Source organism: Equus caballus, chromosome 1 (genome assembly GCF_041296265.1).
Source record: "Equus caballus isolate H_3958 breed thoroughbred chromosome 1, TB-T2T, whole genome shotgun sequence".
In the NCBI taxonomy this organism is placed as follows: domain Eukaryota; kingdom Metazoa; phylum Chordata; class Mammalia; order Perissodactyla; family Equidae; genus Equus; species Equus caballus.
This window is the reverse complement of record NC_091684.1, coordinates 18552381-18572712: the sequence shown is the minus strand read 5'-3', so window position 1 is coordinate 18572712 and position 20332 is coordinate 18552381. Positions and strand designations below refer to the sequence as shown.

Here is a 20332-nt window from a genome sequence, read left to right as displayed (position 1 = left end):
CAGAAACAGCCACTTGAGCTCTGATTAACAAACCCTGCCACCTATTATCAGCATCAAGGCAAATTTTGCTAACTTACTGGTTTGATATACTTCTTGGGGCTTTACTTGGAAATTCCCCCCAGATCTCCTTTGGCCCACCTTCCAGCAGTTGTCCAGTTAGGCTGCTCACTTTTATTTTTATCTCATTTTCTAGCAAAGTCAGCTCAAGAATGGAAATGTCTTCGCCAAGCTCTTGGCTTACAAACATAGGTGGGCTAGCGGCCTATTAATCACCGCCATGTGGACCTTTAATTTAATTTAGATCTTGAAACTGGTATGTTTATACAGTATCATAATGTATGAAAGTGATATGATATACAGTATCATAAATGAAGGCCAAGGAAAAAGGTCATTCACCTTGAACATTTATGAAAATTAGGTAGTGTTTTTTGCTGATGTGGACTTGCATGGCCCTTTGGAAAACCTCTTACCAATGTTCCACTCTACTTATTATTGAACAGGTATGAAAGAAATGTATTTATCTCATGAGTCTATCTTGTATTTGTAAAGTATTTTGAAATGTTTACATGAAAATATTGACTAGGCTATAGGAATATGAATTATTACTGTAAACGATAAGCATGAGGGAAGACTGTAACTCCAAAAACAGTCAATTATTTCTCAAACTAGTAAATATGAGCATATCTTAATAAATTAAACATTAAATAGTGATGAATCAAAGCTTAATGTTAATGAATATTAAGTAAATATTAGTAAACATAGGAGATATAAAAATGTATTGGATAGTCCTGGCTCTCAGTAAGCTTACAGTCTGAGTGAGAAAAAAAAGAGAAAAACATATAAAAATTAAATAAGATAACAATATGAGAGATGCCAAAAGACAATATATTGTTAATTGCCACCTGAAATGCAGTTAGCAGAATAACTACTATAGGCAGAGGAAAGGACATCATTTCCAGACGCAGTGGGTAGGCATAACTGTAAAATAAAAAAAAGTATCAGCCAGATCTTGAAGGCTGAATCAATTGAGACAGAGATGGAAGCGGATTCTCGGCGGAAGGAACTCAGTGAGAAAGAGTATACATATAAAAAAAGGACAAGAGTATAGAACCAAAAAGGAAAAAGAATACAGAACTGCATGATAGGGTGATATGGAAAGTTCTAGTAAGAGATAGTGCTGGAAAGGCTACTTGGAACGTGGCTGTCGATGGTTTTGAATGCCAAGTTGAGGAGCTAAGGTTTCTGAACAGAAAAGCATCTTAGTCAAAGCAGCATTTTAGAAATATTAATTTGGCTATGGTATGTCAGATTAAACGGAGTCGGGAGGACCAGAGGCCAGGAGATCAAAGGGAACCCATGGCCAGTTCAGGTGCGGGGTGATGGTAGTGGGATGGGAAAGCAGAGGAGGAGGCAGGAATTACTGAGGAAGAAGCCCGCCTCCTTTCAAGGTGCTCAATAGCATTTTTTGTTGGAGCTCTCTGCTGGTTTCTAAAGGATTGTCAAATCTGTGGGTTCCTAGAACAGTTGCAAGTGGGGAATAGCGAAACGGAGGAGTTATTCATTTTGAACTTGCAACATGTCAAACCTGTATAAGTAGATACCTTTAACCTTTTCTTCTTAATCTTGTATTCTTATCTAAGGACCAAAAATGTTAGCTCAAAAATGTCCAAAAAAAGCCCAAAAAACAATAAAACAAGGTGCCATGAAATGTAGGAATTAAGGAAGACCCAAGAACATTTTATTTTATTTTTAAAGAAAGCTAACTCTTGTTAAATAGGGACTATTCCAAAGTTTTCCATTAGTACGACCGAAGGAAAGCCCCAAGAATACCCGAGATCCCTTTACACCTGCAGCCCTATGTTGGTACTATTATTAAAATAACCTTCTAGGTTTGAATATTTGTGATTTAATGTATTTATTATCCAGAAATTCAGAGAAACTTGATGTATTTCTGAGTGAGCAGGAGAATTTGGGGACAATTCAAATCTGTTGCCCAGATATATGGTGGGTTTATGCATATACACACAGATACACATACACGTATGCATACAATTACATACATATTTATACATACGTTAAAAGTACTGGCACCCAGGCCTCTGCCCTGAACCTCTAGAACCAAGTTCTGGCCTTATCGTTCACAGAAATGCAATCCCTTCACTCTTCAGGGGCACTTAAGGTTGGCGCACAGATTCCAGTAACACCACTTGACAGAAAGATGGTGCCCGATAGAAACCTCCTCCCCACATTCCGCACACCTCACCCCACACAGCCCAGCACTCAGAACCCTTTTCCCCCACAGCATCAAATTCAACTTTCTAATCCTTTGGCTGCTTTGAGACTGCGCCTTGAGAGCGGGAAGAGAAAGAAGAGGAAGGGGAGACACGTCCGCAGCGACTCCCGTGAACGTGAACTCGGCGCCCCGCCCCCTTCCTCCTCTCCGTCTGGTCCCTCTTCTTTTCTTGCTCCGCCGCCTCCACCTCCCCAACTTGGCAGAACGAGGCTAACAAGTCCTAGAGCAAGGGTGAATAAACAATTAAATCACCCACTCCCACTGCCTTGTAACTCGTTGATTATCAAGTTTGGGCCTAAAGCAAATTTACAAGTTTGCATTTAAGTGAGAGAAGGTGGTTAAAAGTGCTTGACTTCATAAAATGAATAGGCATTGCTCTTAGTTCCCCGGTAGCTTTGGAAGTCAGTCTCTCTCTGCAAGATAAGAATGAGTTTCGTCCAGACGCTAGAAAGACGTGTAAGCATTACATAACATTTGCGTGCACCCATACATGGGTAATTAGAAGCTGTTTACTTCTCAAGGACTCAATTAAAGGCTTTGTATGTTCAAGCGAAGCTGAGAACCTTATCGTGGTCGAATCAGAGGAGGCGCTCCGGTGCTGCTGCTGCTTTGGGGGGTCTTAGCGGCTATCCTGTGGTCAATCGGCGCATGTAACGCCAGCGACTCACTAATTTCAAACCGATTCATTTCCCAATTCAGCAACGACTGATAAAGCTTTAAATTCTATAGGATTTTAATCCTCGGGTATTTATATATTTTCTTATCTCATCCCTCCCAACTAAGCCTAAAGCTTTGAGCATCGAGGAATTTGGGCAAAGGAGAAAACAACCCAGCAGACCAAGAAATCTGAAATCTCTGTTCATTAAATCAACCAAAATTGACAGTGCCTTTTTGTTTGTACTGACCCAAACACATTGTGTAATAAAACACAAAATATAGGTGTTATCACTGAACGTGACAAGTCTCAAATTTGTGTTCTTCTTTCGTGGCGGTGTCATTTACCCTGCGTTAACATTTGTGTTTCCTTAAGCCTCTCTCTTTATATTATCCACACACACTGTTGCATCATACTCACACATTCATTAGCTGGGACTGGGGAGTGTGTATTTTTCCAACCGATCCTCAGTGTCAGCTGTCAGATGCACAAACCTTCGCTTCCTTTCTGCATCTACTGCACTGGAACAACAGACGCTCCTTGCAAGAACAGTGCCCAGAGAGCGTTCCTGACAGATGCGCCGTTTGCTCTAGCAAGGCGCTCTGCTGGAAAGTTTCCTCTAACCACTAACACCCGCCTCCGCTCCCCGGAGCGGGCAGGACGCAGGCTGCCTGGATCCCCTCTTGACGGTGGAAGGGTTTTACACACACTCTGCTAGGCTGCCCCATCCGAGAATCTATCTGGCAGCCAAACTCCTCCAACCCCAGCGGACAGACTGTCCAAGGCAATCTGGCCCTTCGAGAAAACCGAGGTCCCCTCCCCGCTAAAGGGAGCACGCGCCCCGCTCTGCAGGGAACCTGCGCACTGGAGATAGAGGGCAAGCCCGGGGAGCGGGTGCGCAGGAGGGAGCCAAATGCAGAGGCAGAAGGGGCGCAGGAGTGAGCGGAGCGCAGGAGAGAGTGGGAGCCGAAAGCGGGGGCGGGGACGCGGCTGGGAGCCGGGCGCAGCGCTGGGCCAGGGAGAACAGGGCGCTGCAACTAGCGGGCTCAGGAAGAAGCGCGCGCGCAGGAACCGCGGGCGCCGGAAAGGCGCTAGCTAGGCGATCCGTCCCGGACTCCTCAAGCCGCTGAACTGCCAGTGGGAGGGGGTGCGGGGAGTTGGGGGGTGGGGGGGAACTAGATAGGGGCGTGCCTTTGCCCGGATTGGCTGCACGAGCCTGACGCGAGGCCCCGGGGGTTGGCTTGGGGGAGTGCGAGCGGGGTGGGCTGGGTGCTGGGTGCCGGGTCTGCGGGCTCAGCGCGCTCAGAAACATGCTGAGGTCCCGGTGGCTGTTCCAGCAGCAGCGGCGGCAGTGGCGGCGGCGACAGCGTTCGGCTCTGGCGAGGAAGGCGCCCGAAGCCCATGCCTCCGGCCCCGCGCCGCGGCTGCCCTGACCTGGCCGCGACCTCCCTCTGGGCGCCCTGCCGCCCCGGCCTCTGGGGTGTTCCCTAACCACGGCCCAGCCCCGCCACACCCCCCGCCCCCGGCCTCCGCAGCTCGGCATGGGCGCGGGGGCGCTCGCCCTGGGCGCCTCCGAGCCCTGCAACCTGTCGTCAGCCACGCCGCTCCCCGACGGCGCGGCCACGGCGGCGCGACTGCTGGTGCCCGCGTCGCCGCCCGCCTCGCTGCAGACCCCAGCCAGCGAGGGCCTTGCGGCGCTGTCGCAGCAGTGGACGGCGGGTATGGGCCTGCTGATGGCGCTCATCGTGCTGCTCATCGTGGCGGGCAACGTGCTGGTGATCGTGGCCATCGCCAAAACGCCGCGGCTGCAGACGCTCACCAACCTCTTCATCATGTCCCTGGCCAGCGCCGACCTGGTCATGGGGCTCCTGGTGGTGCCGTTCGGAGCCACCATCGTGGTGTGGGGCCGCTGGAAGTACGGCCTCTTCTTCTGCGAGCTCTGGACCTCGGTGGACGTGCTGTGCGTGACGGCCAGCATCGAGACCCTGTGTGTCATCGCCCTGGACCGCTACCTCGCCATCACGTCACCCTTCCGCTACCAGAGCCTGCTGACCCGCGCGCGGGCGCGGGCCCTCGTGTGCACCGTGTGGGCCATCTCGGCCCTGGTGTCCTTCCTGCCCATCCTCATGCATTGGTGGCGGGCAGAGAGCGAAGAGGCGCTCCGCTGCTACAACGACCCCCAGTGCTGCGATTTCGTCACCAACCGGGCCTACGCCATCACCTCGTCCGTGGTCTCCTTCTACGTGCCCCTGTGCATCATGGCTTTCGTGTACCTGCGCGTGTTCCGCGAGGCCCAGAAGCAGGTGAAGAAGATCGACAGCTGCGAGCGCCGCTTCCTTAGCGGCCCCGCGCGGCCGCCCTCGCCCGCGCCCTCGCCCTCGCCCTCGCCGGGGCCCCCGCGCGCCGCCTCCCCGCTGGCCAACGGGCGCGCCGGCAAGCGGCGGCCCTCGCGCCTCGTGGCCCTGCGCGAGCAGAAAGCGCTCAAGACGCTGGGCATCATCATGGGCGTGTTCACGCTCTGCTGGCTGCCCTTCTTCCTGGCCAACGTGGTGAAGGCCTTCCACCGCGACCTGGTCCCCGACCGCCTCTTCGTCTTCTTCAACTGGCTGGGCTACGCCAACTCGGCCTTCAACCCCATCATCTACTGCCGCAGCCCCGACTTCCGCAAGGCCTTCCAGCGCCTGCTGTGCTGCGCGCGCCGGGCCGCCTGCGGGGGCCACGCGGCTGCCGCTGACCGGCCGCGCGCCTCGGGCTGCCTGGCCGTAGCCGGGCCGCCGCCGTCGCCCGGGGCCGACGACGAGGACGACGACGACGACGTCGGGGCCGCGCCGCCCGCGCGCCTGCTGGAGCCCTGGGCCGGCTGCAACGGCGGGGCGGCGGCGGACAGCGACTCGAGCCTGGACGAGCCGAGCCGCCCGGGCTGCGCCTCGGAATCCAAGGTGTAGGGCCCGGCGGCGCCTCCCCAGCTCCCCCAGCCGGGACGCGGGCTCTGGCCCCCGGGAGCAGGAAAGCCCGGGCGCCCCTGAGCGGCTTCCCAGGAGAAAGAGATCTGTGTTTACTCAAGACCCAAAGCAGGTGAACTCAAAGCCCACAAACCTCGTCTGAAGCATCCAAGACAAACAGAAGAGCCACGGACCGTTGCCTGGAAAGGAAAGTTTGGGGAGGGGTGGGAGAGTGGCTTGCCGGTTTTTCTTGGGTTCTTTTTTCTGTTTGTGGTTCGGTCTTCTTTTGTGTGTGCGTGTGATGCATCTTTAGATTTTTTTTTTTTTCCAGGTGGTTGTTGACACTTTCTGCGGGCACCGGGTAGGGGAAGGCAGAAGCATTAGGGCTTAAAAGTCTATCCACTTGGCTTCCATCCCATTCCCGGAACAGGAGCAGTCAGCCGGAGAGAGAAGGGGGAAATGACAATTGGTCAGGACGTGTTTCCTTTTGCTTTCCAGAAAAATTTCATTTTAATTCCTGAGTAATGATTTCTCCTGTTCTTAAAATAAAGGGAAAGGAGGGATGCAGAAATCACGTTTCAAGAAATTTTAAGCTATTCTTGGAACAAGCCTCACCTTGCTTTCCTTTTGTAGGACAAGCCTGCTGTCCCCGCGCGCCTCGGAGGTCAGGCCAAGGGGTGTCTACCTCACACTGTGCACATTGCACAGCACGATAGAAAGACTTGTTTATATTAAACAGCTTATTTATGTATCAATATTAGTCGGAAGGACCAGGCGCTGAGCCTCTGTGACATGTGACTCTGTCCATTGAAGACAGGACAGCAAAAGGAAAAAAAAGCGGAAACAGTTCAGATTACTGCACACGTTGGTAAAAACAAAAAACAACAAAAAAAGGAGTGGTTCAAAATGCCATTTTTGCACAGTGTTAGGAATTGTAAAGTCCACAGAAGATGTTACTTGCACAAAAAGAAATTAAATATTTTTTAACGGGGGGAGGGAGCGGGGGCGGATCTTAAAAACTAAAATAAAATTCAAACTATACTTCTGTTGTCTATTATGTTATTGAGCTAATGATTTATTGGAAAAATAGATTTTTATACTCTTATCATGGTACTGTAACTGTATCCATATTATAAATATAATTATCTTAAGAATTTTTTTATTATTTTTTTATGTCCCAGTGCCCATGTGAATCTGCTGGTAAAACTTCACACTTGTGTGTAAATTCTACTTCCTTTGTGTGTTTTGCCAAGTATTTATACTCTGGTGCAACTAACTACTGTGTGAGGAATTGGTCCATGTGCAATAAATACCAATGAAGCACGATCAAGATTATGTACCGTGTGTCTGTAAGGGGTCAGTGATCACGGAAAAGATAGTTGGTTTTGTTCAAAATATAGGCTGTATTTCCCATAGAGCTCCTTTAATAGCTTTTCATGACTCAATAACATAGCAAAATGCCTTGAGACCAAATAAGGCATGCACCTTCTGCGAGCTGCAGACTTGCTCTGAATTTTCACAGCTGGAGTCAAGGTATTCTAGACTACTTGTAGGTGTTTTCAATATCCCATTGGCTGCAGTCGACTTCAGAAATAACAGCTGGGATTGTGTGTCTTCTAAAAAAAGGTGATCAAGGCAGGTAACTCAGCCCCAACTTTGCGCAGAGACAGAGGAAAGGAGACTCACTCCGTAAACTGCCAGTTGCCCACTTGGAATTCGGTAAGTGGCTTCCATGACTTATTTTTGTTTTCTGATAGAAAACCAGAGCCTACAGATGATCGTGTGTGCAGATTTCTGCAGTGGCTGTTTAGAATGCAAAATGCTTTCATGGTTAAGCAAAAATTTATAAAAGCATTAAGTAAATATTTTTTTCTCTTGTGTAATTAAATAGACCATTTCAGCAGAAGTTCTGGGTGGACAGGTCGCAGGTAAAATCAAAAATGAAATTTTTAAACTTCCTAAGAAAATTATGACACCCTGTGGATAGGATACTTTTCATAACATTAGTTCCTAAGGAATGTATGGTGAAATTCCATCCTGGGATTAATTCTACATTCTCCAAAATAAGTTTATTTCAGTATTTATCTTTGGGTTTTTAAACAAGCTTTTCATTTCATGATCGTACAGTAAAGAAACTAAAGTAAAGAGTATAAAGTTTTGATTCATGCTGAGGTTAAACATGGACAGACTATTCTCTACAAGGAAAAATCAAGACTGACTATCCTTTTTTGCACTGGGCTATTCTAGAGACCAGGAGACAGTCTTCTGAGAAAGATTAGTGATGTAGATATTTTAAAGACCAGCAGAAGGTTGCATGAACAGCAGCCCTTTCGACAAAACCTGCTATGAAGTTTAAACCCTTTCTCCAGCAAAAATAAAGGTGAGGGGGTAGGGGGTGGATGGCAAAACTTCTTTAAAAATACGGAAATAAATACTTAAACTTATTTTGGAGAATGTGAAACAGTCAATCTCAGGATGAAATCTCCATACACTTTCCCCTAGGAACTAGATACAGTCCATTTCTATCCTCTCTTCCCCCACCACAAGTATGTAAGATGGATTTTGTTAGGGGGTTTGTTCCTCTTTATTTTAATTTTATACCAGAAAATTAATAGACTTAATGTCTACGGTTTCATCTGAAGAACACTCAAGCACCAGATTAATGCTTCACTTTCCTGACTTCCTATTTATTATTTTGTCTAGATAACTCTTCACAGTTGAATAAAAAGAAATTGGCCCAGCCCAAAATTTAAATATAGGCTCATCAAACCTCGGATCTTAAAATCATGAAAATCCTTTGAACTTTAATAACATATCTATAATTTAACTACTTAGTAGACAACTCTGAATTCTTTAGTTAATTAGAGGAAACCACTATGATCTTGGGACTGGTTTATATGTATTTGTAGGAAATAGAAAAAGATTTTTCTGTGATTCCCTGAGTTCTCTGAGGATTACAAGGATTCAGAAACAGATGGTGTCAGTGATTCCAAATACCCCTGAAAACTTTTGGTTGTTTTTGAAGACAGACATTGATTTATATAGAAATGTGCAAAGCTGGTTTGCCAATCCCAATGGCTGTGTCAGTGGGAGGAGAAAACTGCCAATCCTGTCTAATCTGGTGAGAGAATGCACAGCAGAAATGACAGGAGGAGGGCAGTGAATATGCAGAAAATCAACCTTACCCCGTGGCTTTGTGTGAAATAAAACACCAAAGGCATAAACCTTAACATTACAGCAGTGACCTTCAGCATGACCAAGATTCGTTGATTTGCTACATTGGAAATTAAGTTTATGTTGTGGACTGCACAGTTCTCTAGTGTGTAGCAAGGTATTCCAGCATCTATAAATTCTCCTTCCCATGTGGAAATGTATAATTTGTATAGCTTGTCGCTTCATCCCTTGGTGAACTTGTTTGTATAAAACTTTGCAAATAGAGTTTATTTTTTCTGTCCATGCTTTCTTTGGAACTGGCATTATTAATAACTTCTAAGTGGCTATTGTGAAACCTTTCCTCGTTAAGCACATTTTCCTAGTTTATTTTAATTTCGCGTTTTGTTGAATCTACTGACTTCCTCTGGCGATATGTAAAATTGCCAGGCAGAAATTCTGCCCCCAAAGTATCAGAATAATATTAACACTTAAGTTTTTAGCAAGAGCTTCTAGGCAAGGGCCTAAAAGAAAATTATTAACTTTTGCTGCCATTTGTGGAACACTTTAAAGTTCTTTTTTTTTTTTTAACAAAGCTGAACCCATTACTTCTTTTGAAGGAAAAAAAGTAAAAACCGTAGCAGTAATTCAAATTAAATACATTGGCACAGATAATTTAGTTTTATTGGTACACTTCTGGCATAATGTGCTGAGAAACACTAATTCTTTTGGCTCCCTGCCAATTTGCTACTAATCAAAATGGAGAAGATATGCACTGTTTGGATTATACCTAAAAATAGTTGTGCTGCAGCCACATCAGCAAATGGAATTAAATTAATTTCTCTTTCTTCCCCTTCAAACACACCCTCCACATTATTAAATCTCCATCTAGAGTATTGCTCCTGAATCTCATAATTTGTGACAATGTGTCCCAAATTGCATTGCTATGTGGCAAATGGTTTTCAAGCAAACGCCACTGAAGTACTTTCGGAGGAATATACCTCTCCTGAAATTCCCACTTTTACCCTGCTCTCATTTACAGTCTCTACTGAGTAGCCCTTATAATGAATCAAAGAGACATTAATACTATAAATAGCTACTTTGTGGATTTGTGGGAGGAGGGAGATGGTTTCTGAATCAATAAATTTTGGTCACTTGATGGAGCAGTTAACAGGCTTCCAAAATCCAGTTGCTCTAAAGACAGACTAGAAATACAGAAGCCCAAGGAGTGCTCCCAACATGCTGCCGGTATTAGAGCATGATCTTTGCAGTCATGTTAGCAGCCCCCAAGAAAGCATTGGAAGTAATTGTCTACACCCTTTAAAGCTTCACCTTCACTTGGATGCTGGGCAAGGATCACTCTGAACATGTCCCTACATTCTGTACCTGAAGCCATTTCTTGTCTTGGACTCACCCTACTCACTAGCCCTTCTCTTGAGCATTTCTTCAGTTCTTCTTGAATAACCCAAAAACATCTAGAGCATGCAATTCTAGATAGATTATCTTCATAGCAGCATTAATTGCTCATGAAACAATTTCCTAAAGCTCTCATTTTCGACATCTCTCAACGCTTACAATTCCTTTTTTCCTCTCTCTCCACATTCCTTTACTCATATCTGTTAATTAGTATTAGCAAGATCACACTGCTTTCTTCTTATTTATGACACTCAACTTACCAATGATGCATTTGAAATGGCTCAAGTTTGGATTTCTTCCTGAGAATTTCAGTGTTGCTCGTAATTATGAGTAGAAAAAAAATGTTCAACTGCTGTTAATACTTTTTCTCTAAAAATTCTTCATGTTGAGTTTAATATTCCGGGTGTGAGGCTTTCTTAACAGGCTTTATTTTTCTGTTTTTCTTGATTTTTCAGTTCTTAATTGTATGACCTTGTCAGTCCTTCCATATGACCTTGTCAGTCCTTCAGTATCCTGATTGCAAAGGATAACATTAGCTGTTCCACCTTCAACTATTTGTAAATTAGTTTTCCTAGTCATTATTAGGCTAGCTGATTTGTGGGAATTGTGGGTAAAACTCTAAGAGAGCAGAAAGTATTCAATCAGATGCCCAAAGAATTTGGCTGCTTGGGTTCTAACTGTGTTGGCCGTTCTGCCCAATGACCTTGGAGAAGTCAGTTGGTTTTCCTGCTACTCAGGTTCATTTCCCGCAAAGCCTGATCAGTAGCCTTTGTTTGTAAATCCCTTTGAGATGCTCTGATAGAAAGAGTTTATTGCTTTGCGAAGTCTAACATTTCAAATACTTCCTCTTGACCTTCTTTTCCCTTCCCTTGAAACTCCACCCACAAAATCCCTGTTGGTTTTTTTCAAGTAAAAAGAACAACTAAGAATAGCAAAAATATATGTAATACCCCATACATCCAAACAAGCAGTCTTTCACTTTTTATTACACTTAAAATTCCGCAGAAACCGCAACTGAATAAAATAATCTTCTCCAACATCGGATTTGAAAAACCTGTTTGCTGTGCGCTAAGCAAAAGTGGTTGTCTAATGATTCTTAAGCCACAGCCACTTAGAGAAAAATAAATCAATCTGGAAAGTTACTCAACTTTACAATTTTGTGTTGAGTTGTAGACGCTGAAAGCAACTATCTAGATTCTTCTCTTTTTCTTGGAATAGCAATTCAGAGATGAAAGGTACTGAGAGCAATGGGGGTTTGTATTTTTGCTTACCTCTCTTGTAGCTTGCAGGGTATTGCATTTCTGTGTTCCTGAATTAATAAACAGTGACCAATCTATGGGAACTTTACCGACCTAAGGTATCTGTTACCTGTTACGTTAACTACAGGAACTCACCTGCAACCTTGAGGTCCTTGTTTAGAAATGCTTTTAAAGAGTAAACGTTAGTAGATGTTCCAGTGACATTTTCAGCACTCCAGGGATTTTTCTAAAGCCATTAAAGGTAGCATTTTAGTCTTTTTAAAGAATTCATTGTGCTTAAATGATTCTCTGATCAATCCTGAAATAGTTTTGTTTTTTTCTTAAGATAGGCATACCTAAGTAAAACTCAGTCACTCAGAAAAATTCCAGAATCTTCGGCATGGGAAGGACCTTGATATGTCTAGTAAACAATACTCCTGTCCTCAAACAAGGCTACACCCAGATCAATGCAGACCACCGAGACCAAGGAGATTCAGTCTGAGGCTTAAAGACCTGATGTACCGTTTAATAGTCTGTCCTATTAGCAAGTGTTTCCTTTGTAGCTAACCCAAATCCCTCTTGCTGTTCGGATTCGTGATTGATCTCAATGGAATCTGAAAACTGAGGATTGAGCCACTGTTCTCTGTATTAAAATCCTTCCAACGATATATATGGAAACCAGTGACACCCCTCCTCAGCTTTCTATGCATTCGTTCCAATTGCTCTTATAAATGACTTCAAATCCTTTCATTCCTTCTGTTACGGTAGTCCCCCCCTTATCCATGATTTTGCTTTCTGTGGTTTCAGTTACCCACGGTCAACTGTGGTGCAAAAATATTAAATGGAAAATTCCAGAAATAAATAGTTCACAAGTTTTAAATTGCACGCAGTTTTGAGTAGCGTGATGAAATCTCGTGCTGTCCTACTCCGTCCCACCCGGGAGGTGGCTCATCCCTTTGTCCAGCACATCCACGCTGTATACACTACCTGCTGGTTAGTCGCTTAGTAGCCCTCTTGGTTGTCAGGTCAACTGTTGCAGTATCACAGTGCTTCTGTTCAAGCAACCCGTATTTTACTTAATATGGCCCCAAAGTGCAAGAGTAGTGATGCTGGCAATTCGGATGCCAAAGAGAAACATTAAAGTGCTTCCTTTAAGTGAAAAGGTAGATGTTCTCCATTTAAGAAAGAAAGAAAAAAATCGTATGCGGACGTTGCTAAGATCTACGGTAACTTTTATTACAGCATATTGTTATTAATGTTCTATTTTATTATTAGCTATTGTTGTTAATCTCTTACCATGCCTAATTTATAAATTAAGCTTTATCATAGGTATGTATATATAGGAAAAAATATAGTATATGCAGGGTTCGGTACCATCGGCGGTTTCAGATCCACTGGAGGTCTTGGAACGTATCTCCCTAAGACAAGGGGGGACCTACTGTATTCAAATGGGAATCGTCTCCAGTTACAGGAATTCCTCCTGGCTGGAGACCAGAGTGAAACGCAACACAATACAGTGTTAAGTGTGGCACCTGGCCTGGTGGCATCAACATGTCATCCTTCCTGGAATTGTGCTGCTAATTTTTTTCAATATCAACAGAGCCACAAAACTCTGAAGATCTGAAAAAATATTATACAAAGCGACAAGGTGTAATATGAAAATTAGTAAGTCCTTACTTCAAAAAGCATCCTTGCAAGCACAGGACAAAAGAAGCACTATAAATTTTTCTCAGACCGGGCGACCAACAGGACTCCCTCCCGAAAGGGCAAATGTTTACAACTCTTTTCAAAACTTTTGAGTGTTAACATACCTATATGGACAAATAAATTTTTTCACATTAGATATGCTCAGAAGACACTTGGGGAGTTTAACTATTTGGAGGATTTCTGCATTTAGTCTTCAAGTTGTGATGCATATATTCAACTGTTCCTAAGACCTGAGGGTACTATGTGCTTAGTGAGTGTGCCGTATGGGAGACAACCAGCCTAAGACTCTGAGCCTGTCCCCAAGGCATCTTACTCTAGAGCTGGGGAGATTAGAAATCCATGTGTGAAAAGTGACCAAGAATAAGGCAGGTGGGGTTGAATGCCAGACTTCTGGGCCAAAAGTAAGGCTCTAGACCAGCTCTATCCAAGAGAAATATAATACAAGCTATATATTTAATTTTACATTTTCTCGTAGCCACATTTTTCTTAAACGTTACAAAGACACAGGTGAAATTAGCATTAACATTTCAATGTGTAAATGCCGTAAGACATTATTAATGAGATGCTTTCTTTTTTCGTTAATACTAAATCTTTGAAATCTGGTGTGTATCTTACATTTACAGCCCCTCTCAATTGGTATGCACCACATTTCAAGGGCTCAATGGCCACATATGGCTAGTGGCTACTGTATTGGCATTATAGCTCTAGTGTGCAAAGGAGGGAGTGGATGGTGGGGTGGCATAATCTAGAAGCTTGATGATGATGTGGATCTTGGCTAAGGAGATAAAATGGTGTGAACAGCCATTCCATGAGACGTTAGAAGGCGGAGAAACTGCATGCACAAAAGCATAGAGGTGTAGGTAGTGGAAATGAATTTTCAGACAATGAATAGCCAATTGCAGACAGATCATGTTGATGGAGTAATTAGAAGATGCAACTGGAAAAGTAGTTTGGGGACAGAGCAGAAGATCAATGCAAAAGTGTTGAACTCTAACCTTCCTGAAAACATGAAGATTGATGAGCAAAAGGGTCATGACAAGAACAATGTTTTAGAAAGGTTAACCTGACATCAGAAGGTATGACAGGTGGATATAACATCTTAATCTTCAAAATAATTCTGAGTTAAGTAAATTCAATAATTACATTTTATGAATCAAAAAACTAAGGTTTATATAATCTTGTATATTAGATATGAGCTCATTATTAAATTGGCTTTCTGGTTTTTATATGTCAGCCTCAGGAGCTGACCCGGAGAAACCCATCCCTACCAAGCAGGTTTCTGAGTGCATAAGGGTGAGGGCCCGGTAAATGCCTGAAGGTCGTACCCTCTATGGAGGTAAAGTACACAAACTCAGGTAATTTGTTCAAGGCAACAGGTGAGCAATCTTGATCAAGTCTCAGTACCTGACTCCTAAATCTATCTCATTCATGTCACCAAACTTCTTGTCTATTCACCCATCAGACCAGAAGCTCTTTTAGGATAAAGGCCTTATCTTTTTATCTTTGACTCTCCAATGCCCAGCTCATTGCCAGGCACAGGTAGGCACTCTAATATTCATTGACTGCATTTGACTAGCGTCACAGAACCACATTCTCTGGCTTCTGCAACAATCCAGGCACACAGTGATAACAGGCCTAACTAGAGCTTCGCACTGCAAGAAGACGTGATGTAACCCTCTATTTCCTTTGTAAATCCAGATTGTTACTACCAGACATAAAGAAGAGTTCTTCTGAGAAAAATATTAAACCTCAAATCGCAATGTGTATTGGGCAAGCTCTGCCAGTGTCACAGGAAACAATGGGGCTTCCCAAATATTTCTAAGAAATGAGTTTATTTCTCGAAATGGCACATAGATTGCTGGCGTGATGTACCTTAGCAACACAGATTTAATGAGTATGAAGGCGGTATACACTGTATGAAAACGTATGTCTTTATTCTTTAAAAGTAGGCATTTCACTAAAATTGTTAAATCAGAACTACATATTGTAGACTCCAAGTGCAGTTGTCAACGTGTAAAATACTCGATTTATTTGTCACTTACTGTATTCTGTCCTAGATGGGATTCTCTCCTTTCTAACTGAGAGATCTGTAGCTGTTTTTCTTACTGGACTCTACAAGGGAAAAAGCCCCTTTCCCTACCCTAAGTGGCCTCCCTGGACCCCAACTGTCAACATAGCTAACAGAATCAGATTCCCTTTCACTACCATACCGATTTCAATTTTTTAAATTTTATTTCTACATTTCTATACTGTAAGAAATGACCATTATCCAAAATAAATGTATTTGGAGCAACTGTACGGATTCTCGCCTCTTGACAAAGCATTAGGACTTTAGCTGGTGTTCTTTTTTTATGTATGCATGTGCTCAATATCACAGAGTTCATTTTAGATAGCATTATATTTTTATTACCTTACCCGGATTATTGTTTGTGGCTTCCAGCTGGGAAAGTGGGGAGCAAGCAGAGGCTGACGTGAGGAGACTGTCATGGGGGCACCACCTTCTGACATTTACAGGCCCTTGGCCTTAAACACTCAGAAACCTATTTGGTAAGAATGCTTTGCTCTGGGTCAGTTCCTGAAGTTGCTATATAATATCAGAAAGCCAATTTAATAATTTGCAGTGTAACTGTCGCAGGCCTATTACACTCCCTTGAGCATGATGAGATATTCTCTCTCTATACCCAGGGAAGATCATTATAATCAAAAGGTTGCTTAGCGGGCATGGGGTCAGAACTAGGGAAGCTGGTTGCAAAATTTAACATTAAGAGCATCAGGCTAAGATTTACCAATGCAACCATTTTACCGTGGGTTGGAATACTGGAAGTCTGCTGGCTTTAAGACCAGCCCTCCTTTCTCCCCATCTAAGGATGGGCACTGCCAACAGAGGACTGGCTCTCTACTTTTCCTATCACCAGTAGCCGCTGCCCCTACCCCACAACAGATGCATTCTCCTTTATAGAAGTTAAGACGTAAGCAGGTCACTGTCAAGTCTTGTTGATCTGGCTGTCTGTTACAAGGACAGCAAATCTCTGCTCTCAGCCATTATTTCTGAGTTAACGGAAGGTGGAAGTTGGGGAGGATATTTGGCTCCCTCCTGTACAACGCTGAGACTGAAGCACGATCCCCATAGAAAAGCTCCTGGTTTCATTTGTACATGCTGGGAACGCGGGTATTTGATTCCTTTAATCTTGCTAACAGAAATAGCATTCTTTCTATTTCATTTAATATGATCCTTTTCCTTAAACACATTAGGTATATGTCTAGCTAGCCATTCAAATCTTTCTTTCTCTGATTTGCCTATCAGATGAATTTGAACTCTAAGTACATGTTTCTGATCCATACTGCAGAAACATCTGAGCTAAGTAGGCCTCAGGAAATGTCTCTTAGGTCGTCCTAGGCTGGAACTCTAGGCCGATGTCTAACAGTTGAATCAAGTCTATCCAGGGCGGAAAAATGATAATTTTTGTGATGACACTGAGGGATTGGGTTCACTGCCTAACACATTTTCGATTACAATTATAGAGCAAAGTTTGGAATTTGTGGGATAAAGCACAATTACACTCTTTTTGTTTCCAACCAATGTAATAATACATTGTCATTTTAGTGTATTACAAATCAACTTATAGCCATTTATTCATTTGTTTTACCTACTGTGCACTGGGCCAGAGACAGTCCTCAAAATCAGGCAGCTCCTCTTGCTTATGTTTCTTCTGCCTGCACTTTGGGAGCATTAGTAGAGACGGAATGAACAAGTTCTCTTTAAAGTCCGTTTATCAGAGATCAGGAATAACTTACTGTATAGCAGTCCAGTTTGGAGAGATAAGAAAAGTATTTTGGTCTTTTTAAGAGTGACCGCACAGACATATACACATGATCTTAGAAAACCCACATTTTGAAAATATCAAAGTTAATATTATGTATAATATATACGTGTACATATGTATGTGCATATTTTCTTCAGACAAAATATATGGTATAGGTCCACTAACTCTTATCTGAGGGCCCGTGGGGCAAGACGTGCTTTGGAGTTCAGAATTTTTTGAGTTTTAGGAAAGCAAAGTGGTGCATATACTACATATTACATAACACCTCGAGCAAGGTCCAGGTCAGCATTCCATAATCAGACATTCATGTCCCTGCAGTGAAATGTATGGTTATTCTTACTAAGTGGATAAATAATGACTATAAATAGCCTCATGCCAGTTCAGGTCAGGTTTTGCTGCCAAATGAGTTCAAGTCAGGTCACATTTACTCTCAAACGAGTTACGGAAAAACTCTTATCTTCAGAGCTTTCTGGATTTGGGATTGAGAATGGGAAATTGTGGACCTGTGTTATGGAATGTTCCTTTGTAGAACGTCATCTACTGTTTAGGGAAGTCAATGAAGCATATTTAAACCTACCAAATATGTTAAATCAGTTAATTCACAAGTAATGTTATTCAATAAATACTTGTAAATGGGGGAATAAACACAGCTACTTAAACAGTGGCAATTACAGGGAGATTTTGAAATAACTAGGCTGCATTCTATCAGCAGACCTTAAGAATGGCCAAAGGCATGATAGTAATTAGTGGGCAATTTTCTGGAAACAATCAACAAGAGTTAATATAAAGCCAATCTTCTGCTTGTCAGAGGCAACATACCAGCTAAAAAAATATCCTTGATTAATCTATGGCTGATTCCAGAGGATCTCAGGATTGGAACAGACATTTAAAATCACGGTAGTTCAAGCATCTCTTAGAGCAATGAATGTTCTTATCCTTGAATCACCAACTCCTTTAACATAACTAAAGAAAAGAAAAAAAAAGAGATTATGATCTTCACCCAGAAAGATGCACATACATGAAAAGTGAAAAGTGTCACAATCATTTTCAAGGGGTCTGTTAACCCCAGTTAAGAACTCCTGCCTTTAGGGTGGGCCCGGTGGCCAAGTGATTAAATTCACGTGCTCCGCTTCGGCAGCCCAGGGTTTCCCAGGTTGGGATCCTGGGCACGGACACGGCATCGCTCATCAGGCCATGCTGAGGCGACGTCCCACATGCCACAACTAGAAGGACCGACAACTAAAAATATACAACTATGTACCGGAGGGCTTTGGGGGGAAAAGGAAAAAAATTTAAAAAGAAGATTGGCAACAGTTGTTAGCTCAGGTGCCAATATCTAAAAAAAAAGAATTCCTGCCTTAGATGCTTGCCATATTTGAAAAGAAAGCTCATGTTTTATAATTCTATAGCAATCTTAGCCCCCTGGAGAGCTTCTGTATATTAAGTTGCCTTATAAATTGACTATGGTCATACATTTCAGTGGCTTCTGTGACATGTATCTCAACTTCTGATTTTTCTATGCAATATTTATAAGATAAATATTTCTATTATAAGATACTATTTATGAGATAAATAGTTTTGAACTCATTGTGACCCTTTGTCTTAATCTTAAAGGTTGAAAAGAGGAAACATAATGACATTTCTTGGCTTTTCTTTTTGTGTTTTTACATCCTGTATCATGCATAACTCAGAGAGGGAAAAAAAAAGAAAAAGAAATCCTCTAAGGAAAAGACATAAAATTCCCTACTGGTAAATGTATCAAGCATCAATTTTCAATTTGACATTAACTGCGAAAGGAGATGATGAAGTAAAATTCCTAAGTATTGAGCTGTCACTGGAGAAAAGATTTATGTTAGTCTCTGGCATCAAATCATGACTCAGATCATCACTAGTAGGCACACCATTTCTTTTCTTTGACGCTTTTAGGAGTCTGATAGGAGAGGATTCTGGATTTGTCGAAGTGTACACTTCCTTCTGTGCACTTATCTGAACGGTTCGTGAAGAGCATCCTTTCAATCTAAGTATGTATCTCAAGGAGACTCACTCACCAATGCCAGCACTTCAGCACACCCGCAGAAGGAGTGCATGGACTCCATGACCACAGTGCAAAGACTGACTTCTGTCTGCACAAGAAATTCAGAGACCAGTAGTTCCCTCCCGGCATGGACAGAAAAACTTCCCTGCAGCCTCTTTCCATTTAGTCTGGTGAAATTGAACGTAAACTGCCCTGAGGGCAAGCTGGATCCCAGCTGGAATCTCACCCTGTTGCTAGGCTTCGCCCAACAGCCCACTACTTTGTCTTCACATCCATACAAGGACTGTGTAAGGAAAAGAGCAGGTAGGTCAACAAAGGCACCACAAGCCAGATGCCTGGCTCCTCGCCCTTCCTGCGCGTGGTCTCATTATCAGGCTCAGCCCAGAGCCTGGGGAAAGTGATGGAGAGCTCTCCTTAGGTCAAATGGCCAAGGGATGTGGAGGGTTTCCCTTCACATGGTTACCCTTGAGGATCACTTCTTCTCCTCTCCCAGTAGGAGAAAAACTCTGAGTCACAATAATTTATGTATTTGGCTTCTTTGCTACTAGTCAGTATCCAAAATATACCACGAACATTACAAAACACAAAATCTGATAGGATTTTGAAAACATTATGCCAAGTGAAAGACTCAAACACAAAAGCCACGTATTGCATGATTCCATTTATATGAAATATCCAGAATAGCTGATCCATAGAGACAGAATATAGGCTAGTGGTTGCCAGGGGCTGGGAGGGGCAGGCAATGGAGAATGTTTAATGGGTATGAGGTTTCCTTTAGGGTGATGAAAATGTTCTGGAACTGGACAGCGATGGTGATTGCATCTTTGAATGTACTAAATGCCACTGAATTGTGTGCATTAGAATGGTTAAAATGGTGAATTTTATGTTGTGTGTCCTTTACCACAATAAAAATGAATAAATCTGATAGAGTTCTTTTCTACTAGGCTTGCAATTTATTTAGATAGACAAAAACATATAAAACAAAAATTAGGAAAAATATTTTAAGAAAAGAGAAAGAGAAGGGAAGAAAATTTATTCTGGCTTCAAAAATAGTTAAATTTATTTTTCTTAA

The 20332-nt window shown here is 43.1% G+C and overlaps 1 protein-coding gene and 1 long non-coding RNA gene across 3 annotated transcripts in view; both read left to right on the top strand.

The window, feature by feature from the left end:
- The first annotated feature begins 4211 nt into the window (after positions 1–4211).
- Positions 4212–7216, top strand: ADRB1 (adrenoceptor beta 1). The gene has a single exon (XM_023638967.2). The coding sequence runs from the start codon at positions 4490–4492 to the stop codon at positions 5891–5893; it is 1404 nt and encodes a 467-aa protein (XP_023494735.1). The 5' UTR covers positions 4212–4489; the 3' UTR covers positions 5894–7216.
- Positions 7217–7326: 110 nt separating this feature from the next.
- Positions 7327–20332, top strand: part of LOC138915202 (uncharacterized) — a 38010-nt gene continuing 25004 nt past the window's right edge. The window contains exon 1 of one of the 2 annotated variants that reach the window (XR_011420796.1): positions 7327–7609. This is a non-coding gene — a long non-coding RNA (uncharacterized lncRNA). The remainder of the gene's footprint in view (positions 7610–20332) is intronic. The other variant, XR_011420797.1, reaches the window with a different exon arrangement.